Source organism: Ranitomeya imitator, chromosome 1, assembly GCF_032444005.1.
Source record: "Ranitomeya imitator isolate aRanImi1 chromosome 1, aRanImi1.pri, whole genome shotgun sequence".
In the NCBI taxonomy this organism is placed as follows: domain Eukaryota; kingdom Metazoa; phylum Chordata; class Amphibia; order Anura; family Dendrobatidae; genus Ranitomeya; species Ranitomeya imitator.
In genome coordinates, this window is record NC_091282.1 from 729760999 (window position 1) to 729781615 (window position 20617).

General features: G+C 41.2%; 2 protein-coding genes and 1 long non-coding RNA gene across 8 annotated transcripts in view; 1 reads left to right on the top strand and 2 right to left on the bottom strand.

Annotated features, from left to right (window-relative positions):
- The window catches only part of CCDC198 (coiled-coil domain containing 198), a 38080-nt gene extending 32918 nt beyond the window's left edge, over window positions 1–5162 (bottom strand). For both annotated transcript variants that reach the window (XM_069733163.1, XM_069733154.1), the window contains exons 1-2: window positions 4841–5162; window positions 287–372 (exon numbers count right to left, since the gene is read on the bottom strand). In XM_069733163.1, coding sequence (XP_069589264.1) covers window positions 287–372; window positions 4841–5069 — 315 coding nt within the window. In that variant the 5' untranslated portion in view covers window positions 5070–5162. The remainder of the gene's footprint in view (window positions 1–286; window positions 373–4840) is intronic.
- Window positions 3287–19079, top strand: LOC138644599 (uncharacterized). Of its 2 annotated transcripts, XR_011314631.1 has the most exons (4): window positions 3294–3366; window positions 17126–17256; window positions 17438–17594; window positions 17709–19069. It is a non-coding gene; the product is annotated as an uncharacterized lncRNA (long non-coding RNA). The 2 variants fall into 2 exon arrangements; XR_011314630.1 differs by lacking the exon at window positions 17126–17256 and having other exon boundaries at window positions 3287–3366; window positions 17709–19079.
- Window positions 12932–20617, bottom strand: part of SLC35F4 (solute carrier family 35 member F4) — a 485714-nt gene continuing 478028 nt past the window's right edge. For all 4 annotated transcript variants that reach the window (XM_069733132.1, XM_069733113.1, XM_069733141.1 and 1 more), the window contains one exon: window positions 12932–13353. In XM_069733132.1, coding sequence (XP_069589233.1) covers window positions 13112–13353 — 242 coding nt within the window. In that variant the 3' untranslated portion in view covers window positions 12932–13111. The remainder of the gene's footprint in view (window positions 13354–20617) is intronic.

The following is a 20617-nucleotide window of genomic DNA, read 5'->3' on the forward strand; positions in this document are numbered from 1 at the left end:
TAGTAACTAGTTTGCTTAGTCACCTCGTTCCTGGCTTCTGCTTGCTGTGGCGTTTGAGTGAAGCATCCATATTCGTAATGATGAAGTCTGATTCTGACTCATGCTGCCTGTGGTTGAGGCAGAATGAATCATCAAACAGGTTTCATTAAATTCCTCTTACCATAATGTATCACTTACGTCACCTTTAGGAAAACAAATGTGTACATTTGTAAATTATTAATTGTAAATACATTTGTTATCATAAAATCTAAGCAACTCCATAGCATGCCTGTTAAATTCTTCTTACTTGGAGCCTTCGTGGAGGGTGCCTCTTAATAATGCTAGATGTGTCTCCATTGTCCAGAGAAACATCAAAGCAAAGGGGCCTGGGCACTGGAAAAAAAAAGAAAAGTCAAACTCTGGGAAGACTGCCATCATTAGCACTTTAATCCGTTTTTTGCTATCCTTGTGATTTTTCCAAGACAATAAGATTTGTGAAAGAAATGTAAAAGTAAATGGTGTGTGATTAAGAGGAGCATTTACATAGTTAAATAGGTTGAAGAAAGACATAGGCCTATCAAGTTCAACCTTTGCCGACCAATTATACATATTTCATGCCAAAAATAACTAGGTTCTGCAATTGGTTCACACCTTCATATATCTCATTACGATGTACGTGGTCCTTTATTTAGTCCCTTGCTGATTTTGTAAGTTTGCCCACTGACAAAGACATGAACAGTCTATAATTTTAAGGGTAGGTTAATTTTAAAATTGAAAGATAGAATATCAAAAATAAAATCCAGAAAATCACATTGTATAAATTATATAAATTTATTTGCATTTTGCAGTGAGAAATAAGTATTTGATCCCATACCAACCATTAAGAGTTCTGGCTCCTACAGACCAGTTAGATGCTCCTAATCAACTCGTTACCTGCATTAAAGACAGCTGTCTTACATAGTCACCTTTATAAAAGACTCCTGTCCACAGACTCAATTTATCAGTCAGACTCTAAACACCACAACATGGGCAAGACCAAAGAGCTTTATAAGGATGTCAGGGACAAGATCATAGACCTGCACAAAGCTGGAATGGGCTACAAAACCATATGTAAGATGCTGGGTGAGAAGCTGACAATTGTTGACCACAGTTGCCAAGAAAACCATTGGTAACATATTACGCTGTAAAGGTTTAAAATCCTGCAGTGCCCGCAAGGTTCCCGTGCCCAAGAAGGCACATGTGCAGGCCCATCTGAAGTTTGCCAATGAACACCTGGATGATTCTGTGAGCGATTGGGAGAAGGTGCTGTGATCAGATGAGACAAAAATTAAGGTCTTTGGCATTAACTCAACTCGCCGTGTTTGGAGGAAGAGAAATGCTGCCTATGACCCAAAGAACACCCTGCCTAAGGGCACAGGACTACTTCACCGCATCAATAGGAGAATGGATGGAGCCATGTACTGCAAAATCCTGAGTGACCACCTCTTTCCCTCCGCCAGGACATTAAAAATGGGTCATGGCTTGGTCTTCCAGCAAGACTATGACCCAAAACATACAGTCAAGGCAACAAAGGAGTGGCTCAAAAAGAAGCACATAAGGTCAGGGAGTGGCCTACCCAGTCTCCAGACCTTCATCCCATTGAAAACTTATGGGTGGGGATGAAGCTCCGAGTTGTCAAGCGACAGCCTCAAAATCTTAATGATTTAGAGATGATCTGCAAAGAGGAGTGGACCAAAATTCCTCCTGACATGTGCACAAACCTCATAATCAACTACAACAAACGTGTGAGTGCTGTGCTTGCCATCAAGGGTTTTGCCACTAAGTAATAAGTCTTGTTTGCCAGAGGGATCAAATACTTATTTATCACTGCAAAATGCAAATATATTTATATAATTTATACAATGTGATTTTCTGGATTTTATTTTTGATATTCTATCTCTCAATGTTAAAGGGAACCTGTCACCCCCGTTTTTTCAGATTTTCCTGAAGCCGAGTTTGCATACTCAGCTTCAGGAAAATGGCCGCCGTGATCTCTTCTGCGCACGCGCAGCATCCCGCGGCCATTTTCCTGAAGCCCCGTGCAGCAGAGCACTCCATCTGCGCACGCGCGGCCCCAGGAAGATGGCCGCCCCCACCGAAGACAGTAATAGCGCAGATCGTGGCGCTGTTTCTTCACGTGCGCGCAAGTGGATTCGGCACTGGGACATGCGCACACCACTACGCCACCAACGTAAAGCTGGGGAAGAAACAGCGCTGTGACCACGCCCACCCGACCTGACCAGCCTGATTTGACCACGCCCACCCGACCTGACCAGCCTGATTGACAGGCAAAAACGGCGACTTTGGTAATGTATTTCGCAGCATAGGTGGGGAATCAGGGTACACTACATACACTATTGTAACGCACAGCGCAGGCCCTATTTAACAGTATTTTTATCGCAATCTGAAAAAACGGGGTGACAGGTTCCCTTTAAAATTAACCTACCCTTAAAATTATAGACTGTTCATGTCTTTGTCAGTTAGCAAACTTACAAAATCAACAAGGGAACAAATACTTATTTCGCCCACTGTATATTCTTTTGTCTCCTCTAAACAATTGGGATTATATGGGTAGGGGCAACCTGAGCTGCACCTCATCAACTTCACATTTACACATTAGCAGTCATCAAGGCTGCTCTTTGATCAGGGAGTGACTATAGGGTGTGCAGAGAGGGTACAGTCACATTTGGGCCATGTGGCCTAGGGTGGTGCTACAAATAACACAAGTGTTGGTGCTTGTGCTGCACATTTTGCATTTGGAAACTAAAATTTCAAAGTGCCCTAATTTCTGCATTTAAACCCATTGCCTGAGTTTACTTTTGCATCCCTCTGGATAACATCTCCATGCCAGTGTTTACTTTACCACCATTTCATAGCTTGGCACTTCATAATTTTTCTAACATTTTTCATTTGACCTACCTCTCAACTATGTTCGATTCCTGCCAACATTCCTCATTTGGCATTTCTCCAGATACCCAGTCATGTTCACATATTTCATCGGTTGGCACACTGTTCTGATATCCTCTGACATACTTGCCAATTTTTCTGTCTATGATACTCATCTGACATGCCCCAACAATTTAATTCTTTTTTTAAATACTGCTTTGGCATATGGAAGTGATAAATAAATATTTTATTCTGGATAAAATAAAATGAAATGTGTAATTCTTCCAAGATGTAATTATTAACAGGTCGATGTTAAATATTAACAGTGATACTGTGTTCTTAGTAGTCTGTTGTTGTATGACCTGACCACTGTGCTCTTAATGGCTATGAGTTAACGTACTGATTAATCAAAGTAAATGATTTAACAAGGATTGGAATGGTGAGCTGGAACTACGGGCCACGGTAAATTGCCTCTATAAGTCCATTAGTTTCTCTGTTTTTCATATGTAGATCAGGGTAAAAGCAAAACTTAATATTCACAAAATTTAAAGGGATGTCTGCTTTGTTTAAAGTCTTTTATGCTGCCTCCCAGTGTTAGGCTCTCCAGCAGTCAGATTAGTAATCTGCGCTCAATATCTTTGCAGTGCCTCCACTGGAGAAATGAAGCTTTATACAGTACTTATTGAAATAAATGGGCTGTCAGTGTTGTACACAGATATATCAGATTCTGGAGTTGGGGAACGTTAACATAGGGCATCATAGCGACTTTGGCAGCGACACCTTTTACATATATCACTGCTATATCACAATGCAATACAAGTGAATAAGTTGTAAAAAAATCCAACGCGATTGAACGTTTTTTGACGCAGTACCCTTTTGACGCTATCCCATTTATTGTATTTTACTGCGATATATCAGCAACACATAGCTAACTTTGGCCGAGCATTAGGCATCGCAGTCAAAGTCACTGTGTAGCCTTATCCTAACAATGGCTTTCCTGTCTAGATAGTTAATGAGGGTCCTAAATGGAGGAGTTCTCTGTATTAAATTTAAAAATAGAGCATTCTGCAATGTTCTTTTATGTTTTCTGAACATTCCTAAGATAAATAATTAACCAAAATTATAAGTTTACTATCTATGTCAATGAATGTCAAGCCCTGAGCAATTAGAAACTTATCCCCTATCCTATGAATCTTGAGTAAGTTTTCGATTTTGGTAATAATAACCCTTTAGAGAAGAAGTTGTCCAATTACAGATTTTTTGCAGGCATTCACTGAATATCCTATCATAGTCTAATCAGTAGCAAATGTGGTAAAGAAGTAGCCATTTGGTAGTAAATTTTACACCCATTCAAATGTATGGACAACCATGTAATAAAAGATTGTTATAAGTCTGACAAAGCAGTTGCCAATCCCTCGAACGGCTTTATTTTCTATCTCATAGACAGAGGGTCTTAGCGGAAACCCCTTCTTTGATCTTCCTCTGACCAATGTACTTATGAAAATAAGTTAATTTAAATGGGCAATCCCTTTAAAGCAGTTGATTAGCCCTTAAAAAAATCCCCAAACAGCTTAAAATATTATAAAATAAAAAAAGATGTAATAGTTACCTTACCGATTGCCCATAGCTTTGTCATCAACACTTCCGGTCCCTCATAAGTATCTGGCTTTTACCCGCAGCTTGTCACATGGTGTCCTCTGAAGCCAACCAGTTTGACAGACAGCTACTTATGTATGGCCACCCTCAGACCTGCCGCTTATACCAAGTTGATACAATAGAACTTAAAGATGTTTGATAAAAATAGTCTGTATCTAGCAAAAAGGTTAAGAGTCACCAGCATAATCCGTCACTATACCTAGCACATACTATTGTCTGATACAGATGTTAGAAAAGTTACTTGTTTAACACATATACTAGTAAATCACCCATACATTACCTACTGAGCCTCTTCCATAAAGGGACTCTCTCAATGGTGGGAGCTGATGATCAGATGTTGGAGAATTGAGACCCATTATCCCAAAAGAAGACGTGTTGAGTCTGTTAACTCCAGAGGTGGTTGTAGTTGGTGAAACATACACATCCTTATTTTCCAGAGGCGCCACTTTTCTCACTTTATGGTTTAACTTTGAATGGTACACTCCCATTTCACAGAATAACCCAGTCATTGACAATTATATTTCCATAGTAAAATAAGTTGTATTTTTGACTCCTCTCAGTTTCCAAGCAAAATTTCCCCGATGTCTGAGTAAGCCAGTAACTTGCAGGAACGTCTCTCCCATAAGTTAAACATTTACATGGCACAGTAACTGATGTAGAAATGTAATATTTAACTATGTTATGCAGCCTAGTAGGAGGTTCACATAACGGGTGGTGTGTTTAGAGAGGCACTGTTTACTATTGTGATAGAGCACAATGGGAGTAGTAACTTACAGAGTTCAATTATGAAGAATTAAATACTTTATATGGACACTACTTAAGTTATCTGTTGAAGTTCTTATCAGGCAATAATATAGAGTATTTTAGAAATTACTCTTTTTTATATATACATATGTGAAAAAAAAGTTCTGACCCAAGGGTTGACTTGTTTTCAAAAACCATTTTCCTATACCCTGTGACTAGTTAATATAGGGCATCTCACCTTCAGGATCTTCATCTACAAGCCAGCCTATAGAATGGTACAAAGTGTGTTAGGAGTCGAGTTTCCTCTGCTGTACAGGGGGAATCTCGATCCGTGTCTGCTGCGGTCTCCCATTCTGTACCGGCCGCAGTGGGGCCTGCTCAGCGGAGGCGTCGCTCCCAGCGTCTCGCTGGGACTGATTCTGTGCAAAGGGTTACTGCTGCCTTTTCCGGCTCTCCTGTTGTACCCTGCACTGATCTGCGGCGAGCGGGCTTCCCTGGGACTAAGTCCTTATTTGCACACACTGAGCATGCCCAGGACAGGATCTCCCGTTGGAGATCGAGGGTCACATGCTCAGGTGCTGCAGCACATCCCATTGATCCTCTTGGCAGGTCCTGAAAGGGCAAAACTTCTGTAGCAGCTTCCTGTGCTGCAACTATATAAACTGCGCATGACCGCACGGCCATGCGCTAGTATTGTCTTGATAATATGTGTGTGTGTTGTGAGTGAAAGTCGCTCTTTAAAATACCCTCCCTATTGGATGACTGTTCGCGGAAGGTGTATGTTTGCTATCTAGCGCCCGACTTATCCTACAGCACGTTACACACATAACAGCGTCTAGTTGCTGTGACCGCCTGTACGGCGCCGTGCGCTTCCTCTGCGCTTTCCTTACCCAAGCCTGGGTGGTTAGTGGCGTCCGTCAGTGCGGCACTGCATGCACTCTCGTGCCTTTATATACTATTTTTATAGTTTCTTTACACACCCAGTTGCGGTGTTGTGCCAGCAAGTGGTCTAATCAGACTTCAATCCTGTGTTGGGGTTGTGTTCGCTGACTTCTTGCTCGTGCTCTATGTGCGGTACCGCGGTCCTGTGACTCAACAGGATCGCTTCCTTCACGCAGGGTGAAGTTAACCCGTGCGTGTATACTTATAGTACCGTCATATAGTCCGTCTTACTAGCAGCAGGGTTTTTACCTGCACGGTGGACCTCGGACTGCGAACGCACCTAGTTTCATATCATCAATACTTGGTGCGTTCCGCCAGTCCTTAACAAAGTGTTTCTTTCTTTGGAGGACCAAACATGTCTATGCATTACACAAAGAACTAATTGATTTGAATGGGTATATGTAATACCGAATTTTCTCTGTGGTGGTGCTGCAGAAAAACTGAACCCCTACTACCAGCTTGTCTCAACGAATTACATCTACGGTAATCAATGAAATTTCCAGCAGTAAGAGCCTGTCTTAGTTTATTGTTAGGGAATTTTTCTAACTAATTGAGATTGTCCAAAATGTGAAACCTCATTAATATGCAAGTTTGTGTTATGTCTTCAAATATTCGGTTTAAAAATATAGCTGATGCTATCGAGACCTTTAAGACAATTGGCCTAGTGTTGATAAGCACATTAATTTCTGCTATTTGCTAGAAAATATCTGTTCAGAAAGCACCTCCCCTGAGGAATTGACTAATGTTGTGGGAAATTGTCCCAAGGGTCATAGGAGAGTAACACAAATACAGTGGGTTCGGAAAGTATTCAGACCCCTTTAAATTTTTCACTCTGTTTCATTGCAGCCATTTGGTAAATTCAAAAAAGTTCATTTTTTTTCTCATTAATGTACACTGTGCCCCATCTTGACTGAAAAAAAGACAGAAATGTATACATTTTTGTAAATTTATTAAAAAAGAAAAACTGAAATATCACGTGGTCATAAGTATTCAGACCCTTTGCTCAGTGTTCAGTAGAAGCATCATTTTGAGCTAGTACAGCCATGAGTCTTCTTGGGAATGATGCAACAAGTTTTTCACACCTGGATTTGGGGATCCTCTGCCATTCCTCCTTTCAGATCCTCTCCAGGTCTGTCAGGTTGGATGATGAACGTTGGTGGACATCCATTTTCAGGTCGCAGAGTTGTTCTGAAGCCACTCCTTTTTTTATTTTGGCTGGGTGCTTAGGGTCATTATCTTGTTGGAAGGTGAACCTTCGGCCAAGTCTGAGGTCCAGAGCACACTGGAAGAGGTTTTTATCCAGGATATCTCTGTACTTGGACGCATTCATGCTTCTTTCAATGGCAACCAGTCGTCCTATCCCTGCAGCTGAAAAACACCCCCATAGCATGATGCTGCCACCACCATGTTTCACTGTTGGGATTTTATTGGGCATGTGATGAGCATTGCCTGGTTTTCTCCACACATACCGGTTAGAATTATCACCAAAAAGGTCTATCTTTGTCTCATCAGACCAGAGAATCTTATTTCTCATAGCATAGGAGTCCATGATGTGTTTTTTAGCAAACTCTATGCGGGCTTTCATATGTCTTGCACTGAGGAGAGTCTTCTGTCGGGCCACTCTGCTATAAAGGCCCAACTGGTGGAGGACTGCAGTGATTGTTGACTTTGTGGAACTTTCTCCCATCTCCCTATTGCATCTCTGGAGCTCAGCCACAGTGATCTTGAGGTTCTTCTTTACCTCTCTCACCAAGGCTCTTCTCCCACGATTGCTCAGTTTGATTGGACGGCCAGGGTCTGGGAAGACTTCTGGTGGTCCCAAACAACTTCCATTTAAGGATTATGGAGGCCACTGTGCTCTTAGGAACCTTAAGTACTGCAGAAATTCTGTTGTAACCTTGGCCAGATCTGTGCCTTGCCACCGTCTCTGAGCTCCTTGGCCAGTTCTTTTGACCTCATGATTCTCATTTGGTCTGACATGCACTGTGAGCTGTGAGGGCGTATATAGACAAGTGTGTGCCTTTCCAAATCAAGTCCTATCAATTTAATTAAACACAGCTGGACTCCAATGAAGGAGTGGAACCATCTCAAGGAAGATTACAAGGAAATAGACAGCATGTGGCTTAAATAGGAGTGTTTGATCAAATGGTCTGAATACTTATGAAGATCATGTTATATTTCAGTTTTTCTTTTTTTAATAAATATGCAAAAATGTTTACATTTCTGTTTTTTTTCAGACAAGATGGGGTGCAGAGTGTACATTACTGAGAAAAAATGAACTTTTTTGAATTTACCAAATGGCTGCAATGAAACAAAGAGTGAAAAATTTAAAGGGGTCTGAATATTTTCCGTACCCATTGTAGGTCTTCTGTTCTGGGTAGCAACAATTTTGCATTATATTAGGGGCCCAGTTTGATTTTTCCCATGGGGTCCCTTGCCTGTTCATGCCAATGTTAACATATATTTGTAAAGAACAAGATGAGCATTCCCAGTAAGGGGTCTTCACATAATCACGAAGTGATCTCTAGTAGCCATTGGACTTTACATTCATCTTTTGACATATAGATTTCTTCATTGTCATGGGAAAATAGCTTCTCAACCTACAATAATTCTTGAGTTGATGTAATTGCCACAATTGCTACCATGCCTCATCCTGTAATATAAGGTCAGCAGTGTATGTGACCTGTATTTAACCTTCCACCAGTCGTGCCTCAGCTAGGACCACAGTTTGATTTAATTACCTAACAGTGAATGCACAACTAAGACTATAGATATATAGATATATAGATGCTATAGATGCTATATAAGCAAAATACTCGGGGTAACTTTCAAAATTTGTAACAGGACCCCCTAACTACAATGTGTCATTTATAGTACTAGTGTCTTCTTACGTGACAGAGTGACCTCCTGGTTCTCTTAGGCATCAGGACCCAGGTATGACTGTTAGCTCTAAACCTCTATACATTTCTAGGGGTGATGTTCGCTGCCTATGGCATTAAGTAGCTCCCATAAACCTAGTAACAGCGATAGGTAAAAATAATTTTACCGTCTAACCCCTTGAATTTCCATAAAAGTAAATGGATGTGAACTTCAATACGAGACACAGGCCATGGACTAGGCTATGTCTTGACATAATATAGGTCTAGATTTCTGATGGTAATGATAGGAATCTGACAAAAGATGTTCAATTTTCCTACAGTGCCCCCACAGGGGGAATGAAGCATTACATAGTTTCCATTGAAGTCCATAAGTTGCATGAGTAATGTATGGAAGTGCCAGGAGTCCGTCTGACAATCTTTATAGCCACTTACTTTTCTAGTGCCAGGTGTCCTTATAACAATCTTTGTAGCAACTCTCTTCTCTGGTGCCAGGTATGCTCCTGACCATCTTTGAAGCCACTCTCTTCTGTGGTGCTAAGTGTTTTCCTAACCGTCCTTGTAGCCACTCTCTTCTTTGGTGCCAGACGACCTCCTGAGTCCTGACTATCTTTGTAGCCACTCTCTGCTTTGGTGCCAGATGTTTTCCTGACTATCTTTGTGGCTATTCTCTTCTCTGGTATCAGGTTTTCTGACCATCTTTGTAGCCATTCACTTCCCTGGTGCCAGTTATCCTCCTAGCCATCTTTGTAGCCCCTCACTGCTCTGATGCTAGGTGTCCTACTGAACATTTCTGTAGCCACTCACTTCCCTGGTGCTAGGTGTCCCCCTGATCATACTTGTAGCCTCTTGCTGCTCTGGTGCTAGGTGTCCTCTTGACCATCTTTGTAGCCACTCCCTTCCCTGGTGCCAGTTATCCTCCTGACCATCTTTGTATCCCCCCACTGTTCTGATGCTAGGTTTCCTACTGAACATCTTTGTAGCCAATCATTTTCCTGGTGCCAGGTGTCTCCTTGACCATACTTGTAGCCTCTTGCTGCTCTGGTGCTAGGTGTCCTCTTGACCATCATTGTAGCCACTCTCTTCCCTCATGCCAGGAGTCCTCCTGACCATCTTTGTTGCCTTTCTCTTCTCTGGTGCAGGTATACTCCTGACTATCTTTGTAGCCACTCTGTACTTTGGTTCCCAGATGGGGGTCTTGAATATGGACTCTGTACTCACAATACCTTAGCAGAGAAATTAAAAATATTTTTTCTAAACCAGATACTATAAGGAGAATCAGGGATATATTTTTCTATTTTTTCTTAGCGAATTCTCTCACTCTTGATATTATTCTTATGCTGCCAGCCTCGCGTCCTGTGATGTAAGCATTTTACTAGACCCAAGATCCTATTTGGCCACGCTATTTTCGCACTAGACAATTAATAGCTTGCTCAACCAAAATTGTCTTGTATTTATAGAAATCACTGCGTAGCATTTATACAAGCGTGTAGTCTTTCAATTTAATCACTGAGGCTGGCAGCATTGTCTGAGAGCACCAAAGGCATTTTATGTTGAAATAGGAAACCAGATGGGATGTCATCCTCCCAGCTAAAACCATCTCCAATCAAAGGGATTGGACCTAGCATCCGGTGGCTGATACAGTGCACACACACACACGCACAAACCTCTGGGGCTTGTTAGATGCCACAAAAACAAATTACTTATGTGTGTGAAATGTTTTAATAGGATGATTTTCTGTTAGTATATTAAGTGTGACACAATTGTGTCCTACCAAAGCTTGGAGCAAGTTGTTGGGTGTCAATCTACCATGATTTCTATTCTTGCAGCAGCCGTGCAACCCTCTGATTTGGGCCTGTCTCAATACATTCATAACTAAAGTGACTCAAGCTATATCATTGGTGCAATGAAAGAGGAGATGAAGGTAGAGATGAACGGAGGAGAACCTTACCATGCAAAATATACAATATATAATTTCAGCTGTTTTCTCCTGTTTGTTATTAATGGCAATCTACGGCTAACTGCTACCTGTACCTGTGACATGTAAACCCTTTACGATGGATCAGATTGTGTTTAGACATTTATATTCACATGTTGCTTGTACCACATATTTTGTTCCTTAGACCTCTGGTCTTTTGACGTATTTCCAGTGATCTACCCTAACAGTCACAAATTTGCCAGCACTGTCCTGATTCTGCAGATCCAATGCCGACAAATTAATCCCTGCCCTGGGTTGAAAAAAGGATGAAGCTTGTGTAAACCCCACCCAAAAGTGGGTACAGTATGTCCAGGTCGGTTGTGGATACAATTTAGCAAAACTCCCAAAATTTGATTTAGGCTGATTTGCTTATTTCAGAGAGGGAGGAGGGAGATATTTGTTTTGCATTGAATAATAAATGATGTGCAAATTGAATCTTTTTGGTAAAGGGTAAAAAAAAAAAATAATAAAACTCACCTCTCCTTGACACTCCCCATACCAGTCCTGCTGCTGTTTACCCTTCAGCACAGTCATGTTGGACACAAGGCAAATCTTTGGTGTCAATGATGTGTGTCGTGCCCCAAGTGACCACATAGAGGACATTAATGGGGAGGGTCAAGGAATGGAAAGGTTTGTACAATAGTTTATTGATTTTTTTTATCCCTTTCCCAGCCATCAAAATCCAGCAAAACGGTGGCCAGCCGGCCGTCTTTTTGCTGCATTCAAGCAAATCATATCCCCCAAAAATTCAGATTTAAGCTAAATTTGTAACAAAATCAATTCATTCAGAATATATTTGCTAATTTGTAGTCATGGGAATTTTCAAGTTGGACTGTGGGTAGGACTTAAACATCCCTATACTAACAATATTAATGGCACTCCCTATTTCTATAGCATCAGAGGCAAAACTACATATCAATCCACTCAGCTCCTCCTGTCCTATAGCATTGCCCAAAAATCTTCCTGGTCTAAGTGACAGGTTTTGGTTGTGCTGCAGCCATCACTAGAAGGAGCTTTGAATGTTACTTCATACTATTGTATTACTCAATTCATTGTATTACCACTGTTCAGTAAGCTTATACACCTCCAGTGGTGATTGGCAACCGATTTTATTTTTTACTCTAGGTCTCTGCTAGTGATTTGGAGCTCTATAGCAAACAAAAACCTTAGGTCTTATTAAAGGGAATCTGTCAGTCACCTCCTGGGATGTATATGACCTATTAATATGGGATTACAGGTAATAGAAATGTTACATAAGTCCTACCTGTATGCCTCATATTAATAATGGTCTTGTTGCTGAGAAATGTAATATTCTGTCTTTATGTTAATGATTTATTTCAGGCACCATGCGAAGACTGGAAGAAATCCCTACCTCCTCTCCTCTCCTCATTGTAATACTTGCCCCCCTCCTATAGTAGCTCCCATCAGGTAGGACTAATGTAACATTTCTATTACCTGTATGCCCGTATTAATAGGTCATATACATCCCAGGGAATGACAGATTCCCTTTAATATAAAGCAGAGCCTAATAAGCACTCTCCAGTCACCAAGACTTTTCTTGTGCTGCACCAGTTCTCTGGAATGCACTACCCAAGGCAATTAGGTTAATTCCCAGTGTCCATAGTTTTAAGCATGCCCTAAACACACATCTTTTAGACAGACCTATCACCTGACATATAACTATCCTCACTTTCTCCCTTGCTATATTTTCCTCATAATCTAGTCCCTTCTTTAATCAGTTTCCCTCAAACACCATACATTCAGATTGACAGGTAGCATGAATCACTTGATGGATTCCCTTTAAAAGAAAAGACATTTCAGATGCACAAAAGCCCTTCCATAAAAAAAGAACTTTATTGTGTTATTTACATGTAGGTGTATAAATGTAAACTTTATGTCTTTAACTTATAATTATTTGCAGATAAATACTGTGATATTACATTACAATTAGTGAAATAATTAAATTATATTCACAGAATATACATTCACGTGCATTCAAATGATGATAGTTTTAAGACAGTGGTATAGACACTGTGCCGTTAGCCCTGCTCCTGCTCCTCATGTTGGCGCCAGCATCTGCCACATCTTCGGCATGCTCCTCTGTCTTCTTCTCTTTCAAGTTGTTGATGAATCGCAGGGTAATTTCATCCCATTCTTCGGGGAGCAGCATAAGCAAAAACCCAATGCAGATGATAATAGTCGCCCCCAGTCTTACAACGCTGAAAATCACTTCATGCTTCAGCAGGTCAATAACTGGATGGATGACAAAAAGTGAAATGAAAGTTCATAAAATATAAGGATGTGTAACGAAGGAAAGTTGTTGTCCTGCGCCTCGATTATGTAATATATAGCTTGATACATGTACAGGTCATGAATAGGAACAGTATGGAGGTATGCTGCTTTACCCAATCAGTATACTTGACAGCTTGCACCAGAGGTGACCATAGATAGCTGAAGGCCCCATAATATAAGTGAGGTCCTTGTCATAGGGCAAATCATGCATTGTTCTATGGGCCTATACCATAATATATATCTATAACAAAAATTGTGTACTTGTTCCCTTAAAGGGAACCTTTCATTAGACTCATGCTGCCTGAAACACAGAGGGCATTATTCAAAGATTGGCTGCGCATTTGCAGCCAGTTATGTTTTATTCTGAAACATAACAAAACGTTTCAGACAGAACATAACTTAAAAAGCTGGCCAGAAATTATAGGGTGGGACCTGATTAGTCTGTTGACAAGACTATCAAGCTTATCCTTACCATGTTTCATTTGATCAACAGGTCTTTGCCACGTGTATGCATAGGCAAAGACCTGTCAATCAGCTGTAGTGGGCCAGAAATAGGCCGGCCGGGGGCTGCATTTGACTAGACATGTCTCTCCCTTTAGTCCCCAAACAGCCTTTGAAAGTGATTTATCTGAAAATGCCACAGCATTTCAGAGTAAAACATAACTGGCTCCAATCTAGTTCGTGCCACCCATAGTTCGGGAAGTATGAATCTAATGACAGTTTCCCTTTAAAGGGGTTGTCCACTACTTGGACACCCCTTCTCAATCTGTATGTTTTCCCCTTTTAAAATAATAACACCTATATGTACCTCAGGTGCAGTCACCATTCTGGGGATCCTACCGATCATGATAACAGGGGGCCGATTCTCTCTTGTGAATGGATCAGTATAGCGCACACGTGCCAAATGTTTTATTGATTATGGGAGCTGTGGTCACGTATGCTCACTATTTATACATTGGACAGAAGACCCCCTTCCCTACACTATTCTTGGTCCCTGTATTCTTACCTCAAGAGATCATTCATCGATCATCTATCCTGTTATTCAGGGTATAACCTCTTCAAGGCTATGTGCACACATTAAGGATTTGGCTGCGGATCTGCAGTGGATTGGCCGCTGCGGAATCGCAGCTGTTTTCCATGCGGTTTACAGTACCATGTAAACCTATGGAAAACCAAATCCGCTGTGCCCATGGTGCGGAAAATACCGCGCGTAATACGCAGCATGTCAATTCTTTGTGCGGATTTCGCAGCGGTTTGCATCTGCTCCTCAATAGGAATCTGCAGGTGTAAAACAGCAGGTGGAATCCGCACAAAAAACGCAGGAAATCTGTGGTAAATCCGCAGGTAAAACGCAGTGTTTTACCTGCGGGTTTTGCAAAAATGGTGCGGAAAAATCCGCATGCGAAGCCGCAACGTGTGCACATAGCCTAAGAATAATCATTCTGTGCAATATATATTTACACTTCAGAAAAAAAGCTTCATCTTTCATTAACTCAGACAATATATTTAGTACATGTAAATTCATATTTTCAATATATCATCATGTTTGTAATTTTTACTTATTTGGAATAAGGAAATCTGGTAGCTTGTCTTCTTCTGATTGGTATCCCTGGGCTAATAAGCCTTGTATAGGAATTAATATGTTAATGATCTACAACCCATTCTCAGTAAAAGGGCGCATTCAGACATCCGTACAAATTGGTGCAAGATCGAACTGAAATGCACTGACTGGCTGAAGATCTCCCGACCCAAGCGTGACAGCTTCATAGAAATATACAGTCATAGCCAAAAGTGTTGGCACCATTGGAATTGTTCCAGAAAATTAAGTATTTCTCCCAGAAAATTATTGCAATTTCACATGAATGTTATAGAGATGTTTATTTCCTTTATGTATATTGGAACAACAACAAAAAAATAAAGGAAAAAACAAATTGGACATAATTTCACACAAAACTACAAAAACAGGTTCGACAAAATTGTTGACACCTTTCTAAAATTGTGGGTAAACAACTTTGTTTCAAGCATGTGATGTTTGTGCAACCTCACCTGTGGCAAGTAACAGGTGTGGGAAATATAAAAATCTTACCTGAAACCAGATAAAAAGGGGAGAAGTTGTCTTAGTCTTTGCATTATGTGTCTGTATGTGCCACACTAAGCATAGAGAACAGAAAGAGTAGAAGAGAACTGTCTGAGGACTTCAGAACCAAAATTGTCGAAAAATATCAACAACCTCAAGATTACAAGTCCATCTCTACAGATCTTGATGTTCTTTTGTCCACGTTGTGCAACATAATCAAGAAGTTTACAACCCATGGCACTGTAGCTAATCTTTTTGGACTTGAACGGCAGAGGAAAATTGATGAAAGGTTGCAACGCAGGATAGTCTGCATAGTGGATAAGCAGCCCCAATTCAAATTCAATCTGTCCTGAAGGCTCAGGATGCTTCAGTATCAAATATTCTATGAGCAAAAACATGGAACAGCACCACAAGAATAATATTAGATAATTAAATGGACTCTTGTGCCATGTACCAGATATAATAAATCAGAAAAATGAAAAATGCGTGTCTGGCACCATAGAGCCCAAAATAAAAATGACAATATACTGTAAAGGCATTTATAAGAGGCAAATAGTGTGAAACAATTCCTTTATTATATATAAAGTGCAAAAAGACAATTAAGAACATTTAAAAGGCAGAGATGAAAAGCTTAACTGCCTGTGAAAAGTCCATATTATAATAAAAATAGACACACAACAATCTCCCAAACAATCCAATAATATGTATCACATATAAGAAAGTACAAGGTGCTTTTTGAGCCTCTTGTGCCATTCATCTGTAGTTTGGCCGACATACAATATATGACACAAAAGAAAGAAATGGGGTTTTACACACAGCTGTATCTCAATTAAAATATTTTTTTATTAAAGAACTTCATAAAAAATATATATTTATAAAAACCGTAAGACAAATACTACAGGTACAAGAAAGATTTGGGTGGATACACTTTGGGGTATTGATGATCCTCACAGAAAGTGTTGTACAGAGCAAAATATATACATAGGTTATCTGTTACATGTATATCTCATATGCACACATAATGTTACTCTATTAGTTATCATACAGTAAGAAAGAAACAAAACATCAATACATCAGGAAGCCAATGGTGAAAAAAGCCACAGTAAAAAAATACCATTACAAGTAAACTCCTTGTGTTATGGTTTTTATAAATATATATTTTTTTATGAAAAATTATTATTTTAATTGAGATACGGCTGTGTGGAAAGCTCCATTTCTTTAGTGTTATATGATATTTCTGCTTTATGGCCTAATGTATGCAGGATAATTTTTTGTGTATCAACATACAATATAGAAGAAGGATAATGTTCGTTCATGTTCTACTCTCTCAGGACTGGTTTGCCATTTGGTATACATATTATATTGAGCTATATGTTATGATCTTGTGCAGATGTAAACATATTTATTATTTATTATATTTATAGCACCTTCTACTTTCTTATATGTATTCCATGTTAAGGGATTGTTTGGGAGATTGCTGTAGGTCCATTTTTTATTGTAATATGCACTTTTCTCAGCCGGTTAAGTTATTCCCCAGCTTTTCTGCTTTTTTAAATGTTGTTAATTGTCTTTTTAAACTTTATATATAATAAAAGAATTGTTTAACTCTATTTGCCTCTTCTAAATGCTTTTTTCATTATTATTATTTTGCCTTAGGTGCATTAGCCTCAGCGTAAATTATCAGTAAACATTTGAATGAAATGAAACATTGTGGCAGGAGACCCAGAAGGACCCCACTGCTGACACAGAGATATAAAACAGCTAGACTGCAGTTTGCCAAAATGTATGTGAGTAAACTAAAATCCTTCTGGGAAAGCGTCTTGTGGACAGATGAGAGCAAGATGGAGCTTTTTGACCATATTATTCTACTCTTTACCGAAACTCTCAGGAGTTTCTCTCATCACACACAGTTGTGTGAGCACGGCCAAAAGTCCATTGTCTAACCATTATTTTTTGTTTTTTCAACAGTGCTCAAAGTCAAAACACGTTGGCGTTCGATGAAGGACCGCTTCAACTAGGACCTGCGTCAAGAGAGCCGTGTTCCCAGTGGTTCTGGAGCAAGGATCCGAAAATATAAATACCACCGCATTCTGGCATTTTTCAGACCGGTCCTTGCTCAGAGAAAGTAAGTATTTTTTCTATTAGGTTGTGTTGTATTGCCATAATCTGTATGTTTCTATTCCACAGGAGTTGGCATTTAGTAAATGTTTGGTATTAATTTTTTTTTGTTTTTTCACAGCACATGGAGCAGCACTGTTGACCCAGGTTCTGGAGCGGTCCTTCATCAGACAGCCAAGGACCTGTCCCAGCCATCCAGCAGCGCTGCAGCAAGTGGACCTGCCACACTAACTGGAGACCAGGAAGCTGGTCCATCAGGTGTTCCCTTTTCCCAGTCCTCTGCCTCTGCCCCTTTCTTTTTGGGCTCCTCCTGGCAGCGGCAGAGGGCATCGGACAGGTCACTCATGCCCGAGTTTTTGCACTTGAGCTCGGTTTTTCACGATGGACTCAAGGCTTTGGGTGAACGCCTGGATACTGCCATTAGCCATATGAATACACGTGTCCAGGAGGTCACCAAAAGCCTTGACCAAGTAAAAGCCGACCTCCAGAGGCCAGCACATCATTTTTTTTAAATCAAATTGAACAGGGCATGTCGGAACACCTTACTCCTGATCTCCAGCTTAGTGTCATGCAGGCCTGCAATGCTGCTTACATGCAGGCTATGCAGCAGAATCGGTATTTTCAACAGACAGTGGCGGCATATCCACCTGTGCCTACGCTGTCACGCTTGACCTCAATGTCGACCTCTGCTGCATACCACTGCACGGCCACCTCCATTCCAAGCACTGCCGGACACCACTACAGCACCACCACCATACCGAGTGCTGTAGGACAGCCCACTGCCACCACCATGACAACTGCTGATCCTGCTTGGACCTCCTCCACTGACACCACCATGCATTAGCAGGACCCTGGCATGGCCTTCCGATCCGCCACCACGATGCAGCAGGACCCTGGCATTCCCTTCCGCTCTGCCACCGCGATGCAGCAGGACCCTGGCATTCCTTTCTTCTCCGCCACCACAATGCAGCAGGACCCTGGCATTCCCTTCTGCTCCGCCACGCGATGCAGCAGGACCCTGGCATTCCCTTCTGCTCTGCTATCACGATGCAGCAGGACCCTGGCATGGCCTTCCAACCTCCTACCGCAACCTTGCAGCAGCAGCAGCGGGACAAAGACAGTGACAGTTTGCCCACTATGACCAGGCTGCAAGAAATGAGCCCGCCGAGGCTCCCCAGACCGCAGCGCCAATCCCAAAAAGGGAACAAAAAACAGCGGTCTATTTCTATTCCTCCCCCCCTCACCTCCCAATGTGTCTGTTGTGTCAGGTTTGTCTCACCCTTCCAGTGTGTCTCAGCCCTCTCATGCGTCAAGCCCCATCCCCGATCTGCCAGACCCCAGTAATTTAATTGCCCCTTCTCCTGCCACCCCTGCATCGTCCACAGTGAGTCAAGCTTCACAGCTACATAACCCCCGTTTCCAGCACTCTACCCCAAGGAGGCACAGTTCATTTTTTTTGTTAAAAAAATAAATAATAATGTTTTTTGCCCACAAAAATGTTTGGCTAATTGTGTATTTCACCGCCGGCAACACACACCATGCGCCAAATAAAACACTGCGCCACACACTTTATTTTTTGCCCACATCATAGCTCCAGTAGTTAGCAAGTACAACACTGCAGTTTTGTGTGTCTTTAGAGATATGAGGTGGGTCAAAAAATTTATACTTGTATTTTATCCATAATCTCTTCCTTCTGCTTAGTCTGTGACAAGTGTTGCAGACTGAAGAGAAAATGGCGGAAATTCAATGCAGACCTATACTCAACAGGTCATGTGTCCAAAAACTCATTAGTTAGGACACCTGACCTGCTGAGTAGAGAACTGCCTTGTATAACCTCCATTTTCTCATATGTGTATGTAATCTATTTCACACAAAGTGAAGGGACAATGCCGGTCATACAAGGCATATCTATGCTCATCTGGACATGTGTCAGAAATAGTGAATTCATAAGGCTGTTATATGTGCATCATGAATTCATTATTTCTGACACCTGACTTGATGAGTATAGATCTGTTTTGTATTAAACAGCCATTGTCTCTTCAGTCTGCGTCCAATAGATACTGCAGAACAGAATCAGGATGCAATGACGTCAATAACCTTACCACAACCTAAGTGGTTTGTGGAGGGAATACATAGCAGACACAGTAAAGATACCAAAAAAATAAAGTTTATTAACAACAAATATTAGTAACATTTAAAACACAACTGGTACAGACCCAAACCCAACAGGACATTTTACACAATATTGTCCTGCCATGCCACACGTCTAATATCAGAATCAAGAAAGGCAGCAAATTGGTCCCGCATGTGGCCAACTTCAGCAGTTGACCGCAGAGGGTGATGCTGGTAATCTGGCAATGGGTTTGCAACTGGTTCATGCAGTTCAATGTTGGGTCGCTCCTTAGCCATTATGTAATTGTGGAGAACCACACAGGCTTTGACCACCTCATCGACTGTCTCCATTTTTAGATTAATGGCTGTTGCAAGAATACGCCATTTTGAGACTAGAGTCCCAAAGGTACACTCTACTGTTCTTCGGGCCCTGGTCAGTCTGTAGTTAAAGATCCTTTTAGTGTGGTTCAAGTCCCGACTGGAGTATGGCTTCAGTAGGTTTTCACACATCTGAAAGGCCTCATCCCCAACCATAACAAATGGCATCGGTGGACCTTGAATGTTGGGAAGAGGTCATGGCCGTTGAAAATTATAATTTTTGCCATACACAAGGCGGTCCATATCTGAGTTCTTGAAAGTCTGGTGTTATGATCCGGTGACCTTGGAGCTGCATGAGAACTTTCACTGGAGAAGGTGGCCACTTGTTGTGAATTCTGTTGTCGAACTCCCTCCTGTGGTCGTGAATGGTACTTCGGCGAGTTCTGTCTATGGGCTCCCTCTGGTGGCTATGAGTGAAGCTGCTGCTTCTGAGGTTCCTTACACAGATGACGTGGTTTATCCTTTGGTTGGCTTCTCTATTTAACTCCTCTCAGATCGTTACTCCATGCCAGCTGTCAATGTTTTTGCATTCGTTCAGTT